The sequence below is a fragment of the Triturus cristatus genome, chromosome 3_2 (genome assembly GCF_964204655.1).
Source record: "Triturus cristatus chromosome 3_2, aTriCri1.1, whole genome shotgun sequence".
NCBI classification, from domain to species: Eukaryota; Metazoa; Chordata; class Amphibia; order Caudata; family Salamandridae; genus Triturus; species Triturus cristatus.
The window spans coordinates 528,340,902-528,362,813 of NC_140584.1; the positions used below are offsets into that span (position 1 = coordinate 528,340,902).

General features: G+C 42.5%; 1 protein-coding gene across 2 annotated transcripts in view; it reads right to left on the minus strand.

The window, feature by feature from the left end:
- SPON1 (spondin 1) overlaps positions 1–21,912 on the minus strand; it is a 1,174,735-nt gene that overhangs the window by 976,002 nt on the left and 176,821 nt on the right. For both annotated transcript variants that reach the window (XM_085648231.1, XM_085648230.1), the window contains exon 2: positions 18,203–18,309. In XM_085648231.1, coding sequence (XP_085504357.1) covers positions 18,203–18,309 — 107 coding nt within the window. The remainder of the gene's footprint in view (positions 1–18,202; positions 18,310–21,912) is intronic.

Genomic DNA, 21,912 nt, shown 5'->3' on the forward strand with positions numbered 1-21,912 from the left:
TTACCCAACTCAATTAATGGTACTCATTTTATTGACCTCAAATAGATGGACCAGTAGCAAGTATGTCCCTATCCTTTTGCATTGCTTGTTGTGTGCTGGCATAAGGAAACACACGATGAAATCAGTTCTTGGATTGTACGTTTTAAGTGACTATGATTACATATCCTTCAAGGGCCCTCTAAAAAGTGCTGAAGCTTTTGTGACCCACCTAGCTTTAATGGACATTAGGCAGGCAGTTTTCAATGTAACTAAATAGTGTGGTAGCACACTGTCATTTACAGACAGCACATTGTTCCATGAAATGGCCACTACATTTGCAGAGACATACCGGTTTACTGATGAAACTATATTGCACACAAATGATAATATGTAGAAATTGGATATCAGCGAATACTTATCTTTGTGAATCACCAAGTAAAGTGTCATGCTTTGTTTTGATCCTATTAAAATGTTTGTTTCCATCACACTTTAGAAATACAAAACAATGTGCTTCATTTTTGTTTTTCTAACAGTTGAATATTTAAGTTTTGTCGTGTGCTACAAAAAAGTACACCCTACAGCCTTCCTTTCAACTCCCAGTAATTTTCCTTCTCCAACTGCAAAGCGAGAGGGGTCTGTAAACACCAATCTTGATGTTAAAAAACATAAGCAGCAATATGTCGAAAGACATAGCCTGACATTTGACTTCTGTCTTTCAAGTTCATCAAACGTGACAGAGTAAATACAGAATTTAAAGGCATCTTTATTTATTCCTTGGATTTTCTACCCACCAGAGATTGGCTCAGGACCCCCCAGTTTGTGAAAATCTGCTCTAAGTAAAATTAGTCCGAGAGCCTCTACAAGATTTGTGCAGTTTGCTGAAGAAACTCTGGAGATAAGAGCATGACAAGCAACTAGTAAAAGAGGGGACAGCCTAAAGAAAGGTTTCTGACTGGACACAGCATGGACCAAGAATGTGTCCACTGAACAAGGGTGCAATTCTCGATCACAGACCTAACTTGTAAATATGATTTAACACACCAGACAACAAATGATTGGCATGCTCATCTAGTTGAAATTAAAACCTTTTGCTTGGAATATTAATTTTGACGACATATTTCTGTAACAATGTTGTTCTTTTTCATTTTACTTTACTTACACACTTGAACTGTGTATACAAGACATTATAGGCCAAAGTTCAATTCTACCTGAAGCTTGCTGATTCTTTCCTGGAAGGCTCCCTCTTGCCTCCCTTTCAAACTGTATTTACAGCTCAGCTCAGTACGTGCCTTTTTCTGCATGAGCGGAAGTGTTCAACCATGTCCTTCTTCCATCATTTTGATAGTTCTGTGGGGCAATTTCAAATGCTTCACAAATATCAAGCTTTGCCATTTTTTCTTCTATAAACTTTAAGCTTCTTCATTGTCCTCAGTCCGATTGGTTTGTCAGCGTTTATTTTGAGATAGGCATAGCAGTTAGTTTAAGAAATGTTATCTTCTTCCAAGAGTTCTCATATATTTCTGTTCTTACTTATATAAATTGCTGTTATCGTTTCTTTTATTGTAATGGATGGTGCAGGCACGACTACCGGAAGCTATTTAACAGTTATCTGCATTCTCCTTTTTAATCACTAGAGCAATATGTTTTCTTTCTCAGTTTGCGTCTGGTTCTCTGTAAAGTAGAGCTGCTACTGACTTAGTCAGCACATCATACAGCTGTGTGGAGGGATACTTAGCACATCATACAGCTGTGTGGAGGGATACTTAGCACATAATACAGCTGTGTGGAGGGAGACTTAGTCAGCACATCATACAGCTGTGTGGAGGGATACTTAGCACATCATACAGCTGTGTGAAGGGAGACTTAGTCACACATCATACAGCTGTGTGAAGGGAGACTTAGTCACACATCATACAGCAGTGTGGAGGGAGACTTAGTCACACATCATACAGCAGTGTGGAGGGAGACTTAGTCACACATCATACAGCTGTGTGGACGGAGCTCGAAAGTGAGCGGTGCGCAAAGTTTTTTGCTCTTCACCCACGTTATTCTCAAAACCTTGCAATCCTCATGACATAGTAAAATTTAAAATTTCTAAAGAACAAATAGCAGCGATTAAAAAGGTTGACAGTAGAAAACTTCACAAAACTCACTGGATAATTCTCATGTTTTTTTCAGCGTGGAAAACTCCTCCTGCAAGGTGGCAAACTTGGCAACGTTTGCCTACTTCATACAACTTTGACCTCCACAACAACGCTACCACCATTTAATATTGAACCATTTTAGGAAAAGGTTGAAGATTATCAACTCCCTGGGCAAAGAGGTATTTTTGTCTGTGGCGCGGCTCATCCTCAAAAGTACCATATCTCCATGTTAGAGCCCAGTGTGGTACCTTTGATTTACTCTTTTAGGTGGCACTGTAAGGAAGGTGTTCTCGGGTATGCCCATAACCTTTAAGTTTCTTCACTTACACAATCATCACAATAATGCCTGGGCCCACTTTGAAACTATGTGTCTTTCACCTCGAAAGTATGCATGCAATGCGAGCTAGAAAGTTGTGTGCAGGCCTAAAGAGCCCACATGAGACTAGGGCGTACTTCAGACAATAGAAACGCAGGTGCAAAGAACACCCTGGCCAATCTCCTCTGAGTGATATGGAAGTAGAAAGCCATCGACATGATACTTTAAAATGATTCTTTCTAGTTCTACGGTGCCAGAATTGCACAAGGCTCCCAGAACTCGTTACAGACTTTCCTATATAATCATCCTGGTATTACGGTGGCAAGCAAAAAAAAAAAAAAAATCCTTGCCCAATCCATATTTTTCTTTTCTGTCATCTTGGCTTCACTGGGTTTCTTATTATAACAATTTGCAAGTGCTTCTTCCTGCTGAGAACCAGCTGTGTTTACACAGAAACGGCAGACATAGCCTTAAAGTCATGTGCCAACAACTGAAATTTGCGAGGGATAAGCTTCTCATAAAACACTGCAACAGAAGTGGTTGAAGGTGGTATTGTTATTTTCTTGGACCCATAAACGTAGGGCAAGTAAGCAAAAAAGTCAGCCAAAGAACAAACATGTTTCGGTCATGATCATATCACCGCTGCTAAGGCTCATCAAAATGACCGCATACTTATTTCAATGCTCCACTTCGCATATAAACCAGTGCAACTTGACAAACCCATTCAAGTAAGGTACTGTTAAAAACCTGGGGGTATATTTACGAACTCCTTGCCTTACGCAGCAGAAGCGTCACTTTTTGTGATGCTCCGGCGGCACAAATCACTAAATCATATCTAGGAGGCCGCGCAAAGCCACTCTGCGTGGCTTTGAATTCTAGGTGGCCAAGAGTTGTGTTAGAATGGCAAAGACGCTTCCTCCAAGCATCCCTTTGTGATGGAAATCTCACACACGAGAAGAGTGATACCGCCATATTTGAAATGTATGCACGAATATGTCAGTTTCTCCTAACCCGACAGGTGAGGTCCATGGGGACTCTCCGCATGAGATACTTGTGGCAGATTTTTCAGTGCATTAGGATTTTTAATTTCGTCAAATGTGGAGAATGTGACACACCGAAGCTCTAAATGCGGGAGGTTAACCATGGCCTCATGGTTCTTAAATCACAAACAGAAAGACGCCTGTGAGAGAAGAGCTCTGTGTGCTGCCATTGTTTGCAGGAATATGAATCAGATCACAATATAGACTTATTTCAAACACTTCACGGCTCTTGCAGTGAGACGAACCGGCGACACGTACTCACAAATGGCAGTGACTGTTTCCGAATGAAAGCTCCGGCAGTAAATCAAGGGGCATATTATCAAGAATGTGCGATAATTATCGCAAATCGCGCTTAGCGATTATCATTATCGCCGTCTATCGCTGGATTTCTGCGCCAGGTTAGCGGCGTATTATCAACGCTTTTCACCCAGGCGATGTGAAATCCAGCGATAGAGGGTGAGAACATGGTTTAGCGGCATAAAAGCAGCGATAATTTACCAACGATACAGAAAACCTTGGTAATAGGCAGGTTTAGACTCAGCCATGCAATCCACCTCCCGTTTTACAGATGGCTAAGCCGTATTTTTAGCAGGAGTTAAAATCCTGCGATAATGGGGCCTTTGCATGAATTCTAATATCGCTTTGCGGGTCTGGGGCAACCTTGTAAATACCGCAAAGCTGTTGTAGTGAGGTTTCCCCATGATGTTATCTGAGGAATGCCCACTTTGCATGTCTTTAGCGATATTGATCGCTGACATGCAAAGTAGCAAGGAAACACGCACTAACGCTTGTTAGCGTGTCCTTGTAAATCGGGCGATAAAATATTTGCCGCTTTTTCAGCGCTATGTGCCGAAAAAGTGGTGAAATATCCCTTGATAATATGCCCCTAAGAGTCATTGGGTCATATTATCAAGGACCGGCGTTAAAATTATCGCCGCTTTAGCGGCGGCGGTAATGAGCTTGATAATATGCTCTATGGAATTCCAATTGAAGCCCATGTTAGATGTGAAGGACATCTAACCTGAGCTTCAATTGGAATTCCATATAGCATATTATCAAGCACATTATCGCCGCTTTAGCGGCAGAAAACTGCCGCTAAAACGGCGATAATGAGCTTGATAATATGCTCTATGGAATTCCAATGGAAGCCCATGTTAGATGTGAAGGACATCTAACCTGGGCCTCAATTGGAATTCCATAGAGCATATTATCAAGCTCATTATCGCCGCCGCTAAAGCGGCGATAATTTTAACGCCGGTCCTTGATAATATGCCCCTTAATTTTCATTAATAACTGCACCACTGGGCATTACGGTCTTTCCCAGCTGCCCTTTGCACCCACAGATACCAGTGGCATGCATCTCTGAACAAAGAAGCGACTGACACCCTTAGGATTGCAGTAATTGAACAGTGAACGACGAAAAACGGAACCATCACATACCCAAGCACACGCTCTCGTACACACGCACAGACGCATCCATCTTCCCTCCTATTGGAGGGGCACACTCCTCAATGCAAGTGGCTCTGTAAAGTTTCACTCAAGCAACAGAAACTTGATACTGTACATTTTTAACGTGAAATGCACGTAAAACCCCTTTCATACATTATTTAAAAACCACAAACAGAAAGAATGTGTCCGTGCCAAAAACAGCTCCCGTGAAGCCTCTAAGTGAAGAAAATATATATAATATGGACGGAGGTCCACACGAAGCAGAGCAGCAAGTCTCGGCGCTGTGAAAGGCCTCGTCGATCCCCACAGTTAAGGGAGCTTTCGGGAAGCAAAAGGCAGGAGCGGGAGTAATGGCACTGGAAGGGAATGGTGGCAATATAAAGGGAGCAACCCCCAAGTATCCAAAGCTAACAATTGCAAAGCAACACAAAACTGGTGCCACAGGAGCTATTGAGACTGGGGTGCACTTTAAACCCTCATCCATAAAAAGACAATCCAAGATGTTAGTATTTTTATAAAAAGCAGGACATCGCCCCTAACACTGTGTAAACTGGTTCATGATCTCATCACACTAACGAATACACAAAAGCAGGCAGGAATTATATATAAGGAAAATTACATAATTCCAATACGGATTGAGAAAGAAGAGGGCATCCACCCCTCATGTTAATTTATCAGATTACCCCCAAGAAGGTGAAGCAAGAACACTTTGTGGGCCCAAAATCTTGTTTCCCTTATTACGTTTCACCACTCAAAAAATGGTATCTTACCATTCACACTAAACTGAGCAACACGATCGTAAATAATGAAAAATATATCTGTCATCATACCACTTTCACACACAATCCTTGTTCACCATTCTTGCCCCACAACCAAATATTCAAAGTCGTTTGTTTCATTCTGCTTCTGTTTCCTCCCACTTTCTGGGATTCTCTATCCTCCACCGCCCCCTCTCTCCCCCCCTCCAACAAAAAATCGGAGTGCCTTGATTTCTACTTTCAAGGACAGGATGCAGAGAAGACACCATGTGGTCTGTGGTTTTGTGACAGCTGTTGCCAGCAAGAAGTGAAACCTTCTCCCTGACGTGAATCTTTCCAAGCCTGCGTCAGTCATTGAAAGCAGTAGATGGAGGTGGAAAAGATTTGCTAGCCCTTCTTCGACTCCTTCAGTGCCACAGAGATCCGAGATGCATGGGGTGCAAGGCAGACCGCCATTTGCTATTTTATAGCCTCAGCTGGGTCTATATTAAACTAAGAAGTTGGTGGATCACCACCTGCCCAATCACCAGCCTCATAGCTTACTTCTTCAATGTTCTGATTCCAGATCAATGAAAAACAAAACTAGATTTTCACTGCTCTACCAGATCAGCACATAACAGGACATCAAACCCACACAAGCTAACCTCTGTTGAAAGGGTGTTCACTAGGAAATCCCCACGCACTACTTTTTCCATCTCATACAACATGAACGCCTACATGGAGCGCAGGAAGGGCCAGGGATCCAAAGAAGCAGGGATCAGCTAGGGCATACAGAGTGCCAAGTTACTACACAAGCTGCTTCTGCTGCCCTTATTTCCCTCAAACAATAGACTTTACAAGGTACCACAAGCTTCACGTCTCCACGGCCAGGGCACCCGGTGGGTCTGATTAGGTGCATCCATGTGGGACCTCACCGCGTCACCCATGGCTGTTAGATACTTGCCACAGCAGCTCCTCCTTGTATTAGTTTCAAAAGATGCAAGCTAAAAAAACACGAGAGCTGACGTCAGGGAACAAGACAAGGGTACACACTGGTAGATGGTGTCCACCCACTATTTTCACAGGGTGGACGGCGTCCGCTGTTCCAAGAAGTTGGGCCCACTGAAATACGGTATACTCGTCCCATCCCGTGGACACATTCAGCAACACCTGCACATTGTCTGCTTTCGTTTCAAGCAGCAAGGTGCAGGCAGCAGGGGGCTTTCATATTTCAGACTCCACCTACGCCCATAACAACAGCCATAGTTAAGGGGCCACCAGGCCTTCTTTTGGTAGAGTATGCTGGCTGTGAGCTATCTAGAGCCTTACACCTAGGTGCAAATACAATGGTGGTGAAACAAAGGTGTACAACTTGTTAGTACTTCAAAGATGCTCAAGAGAGGCATGCTTTTGACATTGTTCAGTACCTATAAATAAGAGATATGCATGCACTGTAAGAACGTAAGATGTGTTGGTTTGTCTGAGTATTTACATAAATAACAACTTAAATACCACAATTTTGTTTAATTTCTTTTATAGTGCTACTCCTCCCAATGCAGGGTGTCAGAGCGCTTTACATCACACATGCACTTTATACATTGACAATAAATCATCTGCGTGTAAATCAATTTGCAGGATGTGCTACATAAGATAGTGAGGGTTACAAAATGTAGGAGTCACATGTCCTTCATAGCTCATCAAGAGCAAAGGTAGTGGTATTTGTCAATAGGGAAGGTGCTCCTAGAAATATTCACTCAAATATCTATTGGAAATAGGTGTTCGGTGTGGTGCTAAAAGGGGAGAGGAGAACCACCTAACTCCTCCAACCTGACTGTAGTAAAGTTACAGTACACAAATAGATATGAAACCCTTAGCACACAACAGCAATAACATCACAGTGCTCTTAGTGTAGAAATTCATCAACAATAAATAAGGAAAAGATTTTCTGATGCGAGACTCGTTCTTTTTCTTCTAGGTCGTAATTTAATATGAAGCTCTGTGATTCATTAGACAAGCCCTTTGTCCATGCTAAGAGAACTCTTGTGAACCATTTTCCTTCCTTTGTTAGTGGAAGACGGACAAATCCCCTTCTCTTGAACCATCCTCTTATGGATGATTTTTTTATTTAGAAATAGATTTACTTTGGCTAGATGTGTTGTTTATATTTCGAGCTGTTAGACTCATGACTGAGTTTCTTAAAATGTTACTTATATGCATTGATTTTGGATCTTTAAAACAATAACCAAATTATCTAAATTTGTCAGTCTTTTTGTGTTTTAATGTTCTTTTTACAGAGATTGTGCCTACAATTATCTGATTCCTAAATGCATTAAGGGGAAAGTCATAGATCATTTTCAGAACATCAGGTTCTTTTGCTTTTGTTCTGTGTAGCCAACGCCGAGCTATTTTTTTGTATGATTCCTGTCAGGCTGAATCTCTTTAAGAGTTGCAATACTCTATTTGTATAGCATTGTCCAGAGAATAATATATTTGAACCTGATCTCAAATTTGTGAGTTTGGCTGCCGATTATTGGTCCTCATTGGGTGGCTGACAGCGGAACATCCTCATCACAATCTACCAAGTGGCAGTGCTACAGGGAGACAAATCAGCAACCCCTCTCATCAAGAGGACTTCATTGAATTTCCATACAACGTCTCCTTTAAAATCCTATCCCTGCAACCTAACCCCAGCCAAACTAATTATCTCACCATATATCTTAAACCACATAGTCCCCATTAATGATCTCACCTAACGGGTCTTAAGTTTAATCTACCATAAAGAAACTGGGGTAAATGCATGGAATGCTTTTTTTCTTCTTGAGAGCACATGACTGATCTCAGTAACTAGCAACATCACTGGATTGCCACAAACTAAGGATTTTGGAGTAGCAAACTACTCGCCGTAAATCATGTCAGTGCCTCATCAGGGGTAAGCTTAATATAAAATCAATTACAATTACAATAAATATACAGGAATGAAACCTACCTAGCAAAAGTCCTTTTTAAGTTTTACAAAAAATGGGCACTTGTTTGCAATTAGGTGGCTGATAAATGTGAGCTCACGAAATTGGAAGGACTAAATTCCTGTTATATTCATATGCCATGAAAACAATACCGTTACAACAGAACAATTGTTCAATGGTTGTTTGAGAGCTGCTAGTCCTCACAAAACAGTCAAAACATACCTTCATAAAAAGAAACATGCACAGATTGTAATACTGCTTGCAATCATATGTTTACACCTATATATATATACAAAGTGAGTAAGGTCACAATTGCAAATCCAGAAAAAAAAGTGCAAATGCAGATTGATGTTATTGGGATCCTCATTCAATTAGCGATATCCAAACATAAATATGATTAAAACACTCCTTATTAGAAGACTGAATGAATTAAGAAATGTATCGAATACTTGGAATTAAACCAATACTCAGTGGTGAATAGAAAACGACAATAGGATCTAAGTATCGAGTCAATGGAAAAAGAGAATGCGAAACATAATCCACTCATAAATATCATAGAATGGGAAATATTTACTGTAGGACCACAGACACAACGACTTCATTACACTTTTTGACCTGTGGCTATTCTGCCAGAAATAAGGGCATCCGTGCTGCTGCAAGGACTGTCACTCTGCTGGAATGCTGCTCTGAAGGAACTGCTGCCCTGCTGTGCTGATCTACTGTCATCTTGCCTGGGAGAGAAGGACTGGACCTGCATCACTGGAATCCAGAACTCAGAGTGACTCCAATTGATAGTTGGCTGGCCTCCTGATCTGAAGAATCAGGGACATAACAGGCTTTCAACAACCTTGCATTTGCACCTGGACTCTGCAATCTGTGAAGCTTCCCTGTCAAGTGGTGCCACCCCAGTCCTGAACCCTTGGAAGTGGGCCTAAGGTGCTCTGCCAGCCATTATGGATTCAGGTGAACCAACACATCTCCTCTGCTGCCCAGCGCAAACCCAAACAGAACCGATGCATTACTCTACTGCGTTGATCAGGACTGCCGCAAAAGACTTGCACTGCAACACAGCCTGTATTGTAACCGCCATTGTGTGATCCATTCCTGGCGCAGGCCATCACATTTCACAATGAGTGCAGCCTCGTCAATGGACTCCGCATCACAGCCTCGCAGTTCTTCGGAACCGATGCATCCCCCTGAATGCACTGTTCATCTCCAATGCCGGACTTCACATCACAAGTCCCATTGATGGGATCCTCGATGTCGAGACAACAGGACCTTGCACCTGCAGCCTCACCACATCTTTGCAACCCATCTGTGTTACAGAGCCATGCAAAAGATCTCCAACTCAGGATTTAAGGTACTCTGTTCAGCAGACCTAACTGGGTCCCTGAACTTGTGACTTTGTGCTGGTCTTGGGTGACCAGAGGTTCACAGTTGGGCGCGTTACGCCTTTTGGTGCTCCTCACACTAAAAACATTCAAATTCAATATTTGTTTTTCTGTGAATTGGATTTTTGTTGTTGCGGTCTGTGGTCTGCAAAACAGCATAAGTGCACAGTAGTTTGAGTGGAAGAAGCATTACATGGGCAGCATGGTAAAGATGCAAATCAAGATCCAGGAAAGAAAAAGCAACTAGAAAATGGATTCGGATAATCTTAACCTTGTTAAGTAAAATCTGTGTTTTGGATTTACTATCCCTTTTAAATAGGGCTTCATTCCAGAAGTGGTAGAAATTGATATATAATTCAACACTGAAGTCATAGCTTAAGCACTCATCATTCAAGCCTCCTCTCTAAACAAGAGGAATTTTTGCTTTACTAAGGCTTTTGTTTTTGGTCCATTACTATCTGGCAAATCAAAAAGTGTTCTTAATTCTAAATTAGAAAGAGTATTCCTAACATAGGCCAGCCATGGGATGGAGCTATTGTTACTTAAATTTAAACAGTCCTTCAACACACACCTAGAGAAGCCGGCTTCACGGATGTTCCATATCTTAACCCACAGTAAGAGTGGAGCCATTTTAACAACCTCTTCCAAAAACCCCATACCCAGTTCAAGGTGGGAAATGAAGCTAGAGGTAGATTTGGGGATAGATAAGAGCCTAGATAGAAAATTGTTCTCAGTTGCCCTAGGCTCTCCAGAGATTCATAACCCCACACACCTGATCCATAGGTTCTTATGGCAAGGCATTTACTCTTATAAAGTTGAGTCATCTCCTTTATAAACTTGTGGTCCAGCTTTCTTGCATTTTTGAAAATTAAGTCACAGACTGTCCCCATTTTCTTGAGTTATTTGATTTATGAGTCTCCCAAGGGTCAAATCGTCTTCAAGTAAAATACCTAGTAGTTAAAATGGGAGACCTTGGTAAAAAAAAGCTTTTTGATTTGTAGGACTGCAAGTAAAAAAACATATTGAACCTTGGAAAAAATGAGTTTGCTTAAGCCCATTTTTGAAGTTTTCCCAGAATGACATGCCCTAATACTTTTGTTGTAGAGACTAACAATGAAATAGGGCAGTAGCATGTTGGGAGGTTTCCTGTCCCCTTTTTTGTATATCAGTACTGTGATGGATTCTCGTCACTAATTAATCGGGTTTCCCTGATGACTACTCTGAGTACATTTGTGACTAATGGCATCCAGAGTACTAAATTACTCATATGCCATCGGGGCCAGGAGCCTTTCCTGGTGCTGCACTCTGTATAGCCTTAGCAACTGTTACTATATTAATAAAATCATTGAGCCGGTTCTCATTACAAAAGGAGTGCGTCGATTGCTGGTTCTACAGACGGTTCAGCCGTCAAAATACGAGGGTTAAAAATGTCAGTAAAATGACTGATCCAGTCTTGTTCTATACTATGGCAATCTATGGCACTGGCCGGGCCATCTGAGAAAAAGGGACAGTTTATAACTTCCCATAACAACCTGTTATCTTTCAGGCCGTATGAAGATCTTCCCAGTATTATCTTGACTTTCCCTATCCCTTTTCCTTGTTTCTATTGCCTGTTAATAGATTTTCCTTGCTGACCTAATTTCCTCTATATTTCGTGGAATGGTGTTAGTAGCTTTCTTGAGAGATTTAAGCACTAATGTACTGTAATGTAATTAAACTAGCAATGCGATAAGCGAATAGTAGGTGGCTTGTTGCTTGTTAGCAAATGGGCAGCAATGCCACAGATGGATATAAAGCTTTCTTGAATCACACTAGCCTAGGCTTTGGGATCGACACAGCAGAAAATATCCAGACCAGCTTCAGTAATAAGAAGGACGAGCCTAAATTTGTGCATGTGAGTTAGAAGAGAATTGCAAGCAAAAATCGAACACAACCCGGATCTCTGAAGTTCACAACCACACAGTCGTCCCTTGAATTGTGTGTCGCTGGACCTACCCAATTAACCCTGCGGACCATAATAATTTTTTCTACCAGGGAGCAGGAACACCCTGCATCTTCCTGCACCAATATGCTGCTTTATTTATTAAGCTTTGGCAGTCTTTGCGTGCTCAATCTTCTAATGGGGTAACTCCTTCTAGGATAACTGTATACAATGTACTTTCTTGTGGTCGATGGAGGGTCTCCAATCAGCCGCTTTAAAGAAGAGATGGTCCTTGCTGGGTAGAAACCTGGATGGGTTTGATCCTGGGGGGAGGACATATAGCACAGTACCATGGATGGGAGCCAGTTGGCCCATAGTAGCAGTCTCCTCCTGATAGGCCTGACAATTATTTATGGAGTCTTTGGCAGGCTGGGTAATAGATTGGGACTTTAAGAGATCAGCGTTCTGAGCTCCTTTGAGTAAAACCATACCTCCTTAGAATGTATCTATTATCATTTGTATTTTATTTGACAAAAATTCCCACCTGGTCTGTCATTTCATCTTGTACAGAGGTTAACATGGACTCCATTGTACTCAGGGTGGATTTGCAACAGTTTGGTGAGGCTCTATTCGCACAATCCGAAGATATAACTAAGTGTTTCAAGGATGGTAGCTTTTCCAAGGGCGGGCCTGATTTTTACCCATCACCTCTTTTCCTTTTTCGTAGTTGAGAATATTCAGGAGAAACTGGACTTTGGGAGTCCACAGTGATTCCATTTGTGTCAATATGTACTCCACATGAGTTCTTTCATTTGCGCTAACTTTACCTCTCGGTGAGTTTCTCAGGAGATTTACGCATCAGCCTTGTGGTCACAGCAGTGATGATAGGTATGGAAGATGTGGTAGGATTTAAGGCTGTCTGTGAAGAATTTCCTTGTGGCTCAGACAAGAATGTAGGTTCAGGTGAAAAGTCAGCAATTAGTCTTTGCACTGCTTCAATGAGATCCTCAACCAGATTTAATTCTGTTGATATTGCCCACCATCGCTGAGGTTAGATGCATTGTAATGGAGGGCATTGAACAGGATCATCCCCCCTTTTTGAGCCAAGAGGCTTTTCTTCCCCATCATACCATATGTTAAATGTCAGCACTTATCAGCAATTGTTTAATATGAATGAATGATCCAATGAGTTAAGAGTACAGGGGGAACCCCCAACCTAATGACTGTGGTGGCCCATTCAGATATTATAATTTAAGGGGGACCAAATCCTCTCCCAGCTTGAAGGCGTCCATGAGACAGCCAAAGCTTTCAGTGATCACCCGCGCAGGACAGCTCTGGTGCTAAAAAGTGTTTTGGGCCACGTCTGGCCTCTCGTCCCAGTCTCTGTGAATTCTGGGGGATAAAGTCCCACCCCAGGTCAAAGGTGTCGATGAGGTGGCAAATGCTTGCAGCAGGCACCCCCCCCCCATTGATGACCAGACCAAGGACATACTTTTGGGCAATAAAGCAATGTAGCAGTGCAACACAGTGACACAGCGGGAACACAGCAACAATTGGCCACTTCCTTCCTTCCCTGGGTCTTGCTGAAGCCGCCGCCTCCACCCACACCAAGATATGACAAATGACTTTGGGGGTTTCTAGCTACAGTCCTATTACTCCTCTAATGCTGGTTTGCTGATAGCTTTCATGTTTTGGTTTAGTTTTGGTAATGCTGTGGATTGATGGCCCAAGTTGTCTGAAAATCCTAACCCCCCTAGTGCTACAACTGACTCAACCGCAAAATGAGTCACAGAGAGGGAGGGAGTCAAATAATTAGAATGGGGGTTAGATTTTCCACATTGGATTAGTTTTTTTGCCAGAAAACTGAACAAGAGTAAAATATTACATGTAATTTTTGACCAATGTGTTGAATGTGGTGATTCAGTAAAGTTCCACTAGAATTCAGTGCCTGATGACAGCATACTCGAGCTATTAGTTATAAGCAGTATTTATCCTCACCAAATTTCTATTATTAACTAGCACTCATGAAGCTTACACTTACAGTCAGATGAACGGCTATGTCATTACTTACTTATGAATAAGTGGGCAGGTCACAAGTTACCTGTAATAAAGACATTTGTGCAGGGATTGCAGGGTACCATGTATGTTAGTGCTCTCAGGTTTATTGCATTTTTTGCAGGAAACAACCTTTACAACGCGGTTGTTACATCGCGTTCCATCCCAACACAGTTCTTACAATGACCGCGTTGTTAGAACGCGATACCTTTACAACGCAAGTCATTAGATCGACTTGCTCTAAATGGTGCTCCAACCTAAGGAATAGTATGATTTACTATTCCAACACCTTCCCTACTTTTGCGCAGGGTGGAGTTGGAATAGTAAATTATACTATTCCTAATGTTGGAGTGCCATCTAGTGCAAGTCGATCTAATGACATGCGTTCTAAAGGTATCACGTTCTAACAGCGTGGTCGTTGTAACGACCGCGTTGTAATGGAACGCGATGTAAAAGCATGCGTTGTAGCATGCTATATTCCATTTTTGCAGATCTAGTAATAATCCTTACTTCTCCTGAGGAGAACTAAACTCCTCAAATGTAAGATCAGTACCAGCCTCACATAAATTCCCAACTGTCAGAATTCCCTAACCAAACCAAAGGATCCTGTTAGATGTCTAGCTCAATAAACTAATTCCTGGGTAGCACCACAGAACTGGGGCATCAGCCTTTACCCCCTGCCTTGCGTGCCATGTACTTTACTAGCTGAAATGCGCCAGTCATATCAGTAAAGGAAGAATCAGGTTTTAATCACTTTTGCCCCTAATGGAAGCCGCCAAAGAGGCTGGGACATGTGCTCTTTATAGGCATCTGATCTCTTCACTTTTACTTTGATTTAGCTAGCATGTTAACTACTGTAATTGTGCTACCAAGTAGTAATGTTCGTAACACTCTCAGTAAGTGCCAATAGGAGTTTTCTTAAATAACTCTTTTCCTTTCTCCATTTCATGCAAGAGGCTGTACGTAGACACTGGTGGACAGTCCTCTGATCAGCCAGGTGGGCAGAGGTCATGAAGGCTGTCACCCTTACAGAGGACTGTCTGATTTATTTAGATATCTCAGCCTGCCTGGCATGGGCCTCTAGTCTGTGACAGAAGCAGCTGCCACTATGGGTGCCTTCATAGCACTGAAGGTTTGCTATGTGGGTGATATGTATAAAGTACCCTCCCCTAACTTTTTAGCTGACAGAAAACAAACTCTTAAAGTGGGACATTGTTATCTCTCACCTAAAAAGTAACTTTCCTTGATACAGAGGGTGCTTTTTCCCTATTCATGGTGGCCACTTAACATATTCCTTGTCTGTTTCCACTATGCCTTGCATTGCTGACACTGGCATTGAAAATGACAGATGATAGGTCTGCCTTCAACTGGTCAGGACCACCGTCACTGTGAACCTGTTGTCTTGTGAAAGATGGACTGCTGGATCAGGGATTACCATCAGAGGAACATAAGAAGATCCACCAATGGTAACTGAGCGCTTCCCCTGATTCTAAATACAGTGGGGAAATCATGGGTTTAGAGGGTGGGAGGACCAATAGTTTACGGCACCCCTTCCACTTCGGCAAACCCTAAATAAGAACTTAAGTCAAGTAATAGAGGTCATCCCATTCAAAAGAAGACGGAGGTAAGGATAACTAGTAAAACTGTAATACTCTGAGAACACTAAAATACATGGGAGACTGCTATCCCTGTATAAAAGTCTGTCTCTAATTTCCTCATTACAGGCAACTTGTGACCTGCCTACTCACCTGTAATTAATAATTCACAAATAGGTGTTCAACTCAAATGACGTATTACAGTTGAGTTTTGATATCACAACGGCTGCCAGAGTTAGTAGCCGAGGTGAAAGGCAGGCCACAGAGCATATATAAAAAGATGAAAACAAAACTTGGCTTCCTTTTTCTGCCCCATATGTCTAGATTAACATTGATAAGCAGAAAGGAAATATTTATAGAAACGTGTATTTTTTCCACATTTAGGTATTCATAGGAAAGATATCTTCATGTTTGCATGTATTCTGAGCTACAGCTTTTTTTAAAATCTGACTTGTGCTAAACTGATTTTCGAATTAAACACCTTTTTTTTAATTTTGCACTAGAGAGTCTCATTTTATTCTTTATGTTTCCAAACATCCTATCTCTTTCACATGAAAGACCACTACACCACGAATAAGGGACGTGTGGGGAAGGTTATACTGTGGTCATGTATTCTAAGGAATTGTAGGGACTAATGTACCCACTGCTGTACATAATAAGGATATTGCAAGTCAGCTCTGAGTTACAAGACCTTATAAACAAACTCAACCGTCAGCCTCGTTCCTCTATATGATCATAGACCTTCTCTGAGACTTGAAATACCCTTTTAATGTATGATGGGGGTACTTTATCCCATATATCATATTTGATGATGCCACCTTTCCCTAAATGGAAAGTGATACATGCCTGCAGAATTCTATACAACTTGGATCGGATGACATGGCTCTCAACAAGTTTCACTCGTTGATTACTTCATTTGTGTATTCGATTTTGGCAGAAAGTTATTTTGATATATCTTGAGCGCAGCTCAATTGGCTCATTGTCATTGTCTTCATATAATTAAATTGTTTGCCCTTGTGCATTTAAAAAAAGCGACTGAAAATAATGAAACGTGGGGTATCCTGATTGAGTCTACATTTGAGACCTATGACCAGGAAGAAATAAACCGAGAAAACCTTTTGAAAGTGGCAGTGGACACTGTAACATAATTACATTTGAAAAGATTATTGTGCTGCAGAGGATTAATTTTAAGGATTTCAACATTTTTGTTATCCATCCTTCTTACAGTTCTGTAATTTGGAGCGATTTTGGAAATACTTGCATTGAGGGCATTTTTTCATATTTTCTGGTTATTCATCAGCATAATAAATTCACCCTAGAGATCTATGAGTGTTAACAGAAAAATTAACACAACAGTTTGCATGACCAAAACTCCTATGGTTTCACACAATTTAAGAAGTAATGAATACTTAGCCACCTCCCCTACTGAAGTAATTCTAATATTTAGTACTCTATGACATTTTCTCCATACATTACTTTCATTTTAGAATTATTTCCTGAAACACATTCTGAAGCTTGAAATATTGTGAAAAATGGATTTTAAATTAAATGATGGGCTGCATTTCAGCTAAAAGAATATGTATAAACGATATATTATGCATGGCATGAGCTTTCTAACATCAATCAGGGTATTTTTTAATTTGCATCTGACAACTATGGCAACAGATTCATGTGTAAATACATGAACACATTAACAAATAAAAATAGATCCTCATTAACACTATAAAGCTTCAGGACATAATTACTACTGTGTCTCAAAAGTATTAAAAACCGTGGGTAGTTATAATTAATTACACATACGTTTTATAAGTAGGTGGAGGTCTCAGAGATCTGCCAGAAGGACTTGAAATACATTGTTTTGCAAGTATACTGGCTACCCACATGACATTACTATTGGAAATCCAGTAAAACAAATATTGCTGTAGTAGTCTGAATTAATACACTTGTAAGTGTGTGATGGCTAGCAGTGTGTTGGTACTCTCATTGGCAGCGCTGGCAGGGGCAATGAATGGATGGTACAAGTGGCAGTGGCCTCCTGAGGAGTGACTTGGCACTTATGTTTTTTTCGACAAATTAAGCACTGGCAGTGATGTTAGCATGCCCCCTCTTCTTGTAACACTTTTCCAAAACTGACACAAGATTTCAGCATCCCCACCCATGACCTCATCCACACATAGACAAGCCTTACACATCTTCCCTTCAAAGCACAATTAGAAATGACACTGGAATTGGATGTATGCCCTCCTCCTCCTCCCCCTCGTGCTGCCTGTCCTACGGTCTCTGTCACATTATCAACACTCCGGACAGGCAGGCAGGCCGGGGGGTGGTCCAGGGGATCCTTCATCTTTTTTGAGGATGAGGCCATCCTCATGGTACCCAGGTGGCCCTCACACAGCCTGCAGCAGCATCCTGCCGAAACTCAATGACACAGATGAAGACAGGAAACAGGCCTTCGTATAAAAAGCACTTCGCTGTCATTATCTTCATTATAAACAGGTAGTTTTAACATTATGCTAAAAACAGAAGTGTTGTTGTGGGTGTACTTTATTTAATCAAAAACACATTGACACCTTACATTGGGGGAAAATACAAATCAAAGATCTTCCTCTTACCTGAAAGGACCCTGCATGGTCGTCTTCCTTCTCCCCCTCCCGGCCCTCTTTTAAAGCAATGAGTGTGAACCCTCTGAAGTACGCTGGAGGGGTAGCAGAAAGCGTAACTAAGGAGAGAGAAAATGCAACAGATTATTCATTCAATCATTATGAAAATGAATTGTTCATATTTCAGTCAGGAATCTGTATTGTAAACCCATAACAGAACAAACATAGCTAACACACCAAAACAGTCACAACACCTGGAATGGCACCTTCATTCTCAGCTCAAATAACGATGCTCCTATTTTAATTCAAATGATCTCTGTTTAATTTTCGAGGGCCTTTTAAGTCTGACAATGTGAAAGATACATATGATTGCATGGGTTGGCATATTTCATGGATGAATCTATTTTCTATGTGTAACAAAGAACGCACTATGTATAGTTTGCTAGGCTGAAGAAGCGAAATCAGTTGTCTACCCAAAGATATTACATATCACACAGCAAACCTCGTATTTGTAAAAACAAAGCTAGCACTGCAACCAAACAAGGCACAACATAAAAGTCCCATGTCTTAGGGGGCAGGGCAGAGCTTGCCTACAGCCAAAATGGCTGTGGCCTTCTGAAGCTCAGGTGCAACTCCAATTTCAAGACCGCAGCCTGCGGCGGCAGGCCACAGGCCGCGGGGAAGAGGGGGTCTGATCATGGAAACATCGCTGCACGTAAAGGGATCTTCAAGGAGGACAAACAAACATTGTCATGCCTGGAGCAGGCATGTGAAGGCATTGAAATGTTGGTGGCAACAACAGAAAGCAACTTGAGGACCTTTCAGCTAGAGTTGATGAAAGTGGAGACCATATCATGGTGGCTTGGAGTACACAGATCAATTTCAGTAGAACTCAATTTCCCTTCCTATATCTTCCATTAAGATTGCAAAATGTCTAGTTATTGAATGAGATCTATGTTTTCATACCTCTTCCGATTATGATGGACATTTTTCAGATTGCTGACTGTGTCTTTTGTTGTATTGTCAACAGTATTGAATACAAAATTATTTAAAATCTTAATTTGGAACAGCAAGGATACAGAGATGAAAATAACACCTTTAATTTCCCTGAGCTTTCCTTCAAACAATCTCATATTACTGCTGCCCATGGCAGGAACTGATCCAACTAAGGTCAGTGGGAGCCAGGTGACTCCCATTCACCTAGGTTCGATCCATTCCTGTTATGGGCACCAGGCCCAGCTACGAATTTGACACAACGTATTTATCGGCATAAGTGGGATAACACTGGGTGGTAGGAATTTTGTGGATTCGTGCGGATTCTGGCAGCTTTTATCACAGAAATGTAAGGAAGATTTGGGGTTTCAGGCAATGTTTTAGGTTTTCAGGGCGTTGTAGGTTAGAAAACCTCATGAGATCCATGCAAGGCACACTACAGTGGAATCCTCTGGTTGTCTAGTTTTTAAAAATGTCTGTGGTTGGTAAGTTTCTATAAACGGCAGCTGAGCATGGCCCCAAATCCCACAGCTACCCCATCACTGATCTCTCCACGTAGCGCTTTAGGGTATTTTGTGTCATGGTCTCTGGGTCCATCCACACAAGTGATGTTATCATCAGGAGGCATGTGGGAACTCAGGGTGGTAGGACATTTGTGACTCCCAGCAGATTTAAGGGGTTTTCCTCATAGAAATGTGAGGAAAACATGGGATTTTAGTCAAAGTTTGAGGTTTGCAGGGCATTGTATGTAAGAACATTTTGTGGGATCTGCGCAAAGCACACCACCCTGCACTACCCTTGGTGTCTAGTTTTCAGAACTTTCATGGTCTGACAGGGTTTCCCTGGTGACAGCCTATCCAAGCCCAACAAGCGCAGCGCTTCACAATTGCAAGGGGGATGATATTGGGAGTTAGCCACACTCTTGTGACCTATATAAAAAGAAAACACTCAGATGTTCTCTTGCTTGCCATTGGGATGGAAATCTTTAGTCCAAAGAGGAGCAGAAAGACTGACACTTTAAGGGTGAGGGTGGGGCCTGATGTTTGAGTGGACTTTTCACCTCCCCAAAGACAAATCGGGGTCAAGCCGCCTGTCTGCTCCTAGGGAGGGGGGGGAACACTGGTTTGTCTTTTTTGGGTTGGGGGTGGTCAATGCTATAGTGCACCATCCGCACCACTTTTATTGCCCCAAGGGCAAAATTGCTAGTGTCAGGTGGCATATCTGTCCCCTCAGGGGTGATTTGAGGCAACCTCCCCAATTGGAACAAACCCTATCTGCCCCCAGGGGACTAGAAATATACTATTGCCCTTCTGGGGCTGGGGTATGGCTCGTTGCCAGGGTAGGTCATCCCTTCATTTTGTTTTGGTACTTTTTGGAATCCCTGATGTCAGTAGGTCTTTCTACCCCTGGGGGTAGAAAGTCCCATGCCCATGGGGCCATCCCCACCTCAAACAAATACTGCATTAATGCAGTGCCGGTTGTACAGTGAGCTCTCTGCCCCCCACCCTCTGTCAGGGCACATTGGGGGTAATCATCTTAAGGGGGGCAGAAAGACTGTCAGCACATTTTTTGGGGGGTTGGTGGCATGGCCATGCCCATGGGCCGCCCCCCCTTTATTTATTTAAATAAGCCCTGGTGTCTAATAGGTTTTCAGCCCCCCGAGGGGTAATCACCACATCCACTTCCCGGGGGAGTACAAAGATAGCCAGCAAATTTTATGGGGCGGATAGGGACATGGCGATTGCCATGGTAGGCAGTCCACAGCCCTATTATTATTTTTTATGTCTCTGGTGTCTAGTGGGCTTTCTGCCCCCCCATGGAGGGGGCAGAAAGACTGCCAGCATATTTTGTTGGGGGTGGGGCATTTACCTGCCCATGATGGGCAGCTCCCACCCCTATATTTTTCTTTCATTAAGCTCTGGTATATAGTGGGCTTCCTGCCCCTTGGGGGCGGAATTGGGGATAGCAACCCTCATCTGCTCCTGGGTAGTCAGAACAGCTGTCCTGTGGCGACCCCCAAGCAAGGATCTAATGGGCAGGGATATCATTAGAAGGGGAGATTCTCTCCTTTCCAGTGATAGCTCTCCCACCCCAATCGTCATCATCAAGGACTTTGCCTAGTCCAGAAGTGAAATCACAGACATTTCACCCTTCCATGACCTCTGCAACATACTCAGCACCTTTTTCCACCACAAACTTAAGCAGATCTACGACATGTTCGACACACAAGACCCTCTCACCACTCCTGCCACCTCTTCACCCAATGACGAAGCCCCCAACAGATCCTGCTCAATTGACCCCACACACCACAGATCACACACTCAAGACCATGAAAAGCATATATCTGGAGGCCACTTGTACCCCTGCCTGCACCACATCTTCCACAGAACTGCCAACTCCGTCACCCCTGAGACCACCACCTTCCCCGACAACTGGAAACATGCAGAACTCAAAGCCCTGCTAAAGAAGCCCTCTGCCGGCCCAATGGATCTCAGGATCTTCAGACCCATCTCACTGCTCCCCTTCCCTGCCAAGGTCATTGAGAAGGCCATCAAAGCCCAACCATGTCCTGGACATTTCCCAGTTCGGCTTCCGAAGCAACCACAGCACCAAGACCACCCCCACCTCGCCACCATCGATGACATCCACTTCCTCCTCGAGCGGGGCAAAACAGCAGCTCTCATCCTCCTGGACCTCTCAGCTACCTTCGACACCGTCTCCCACTGCAA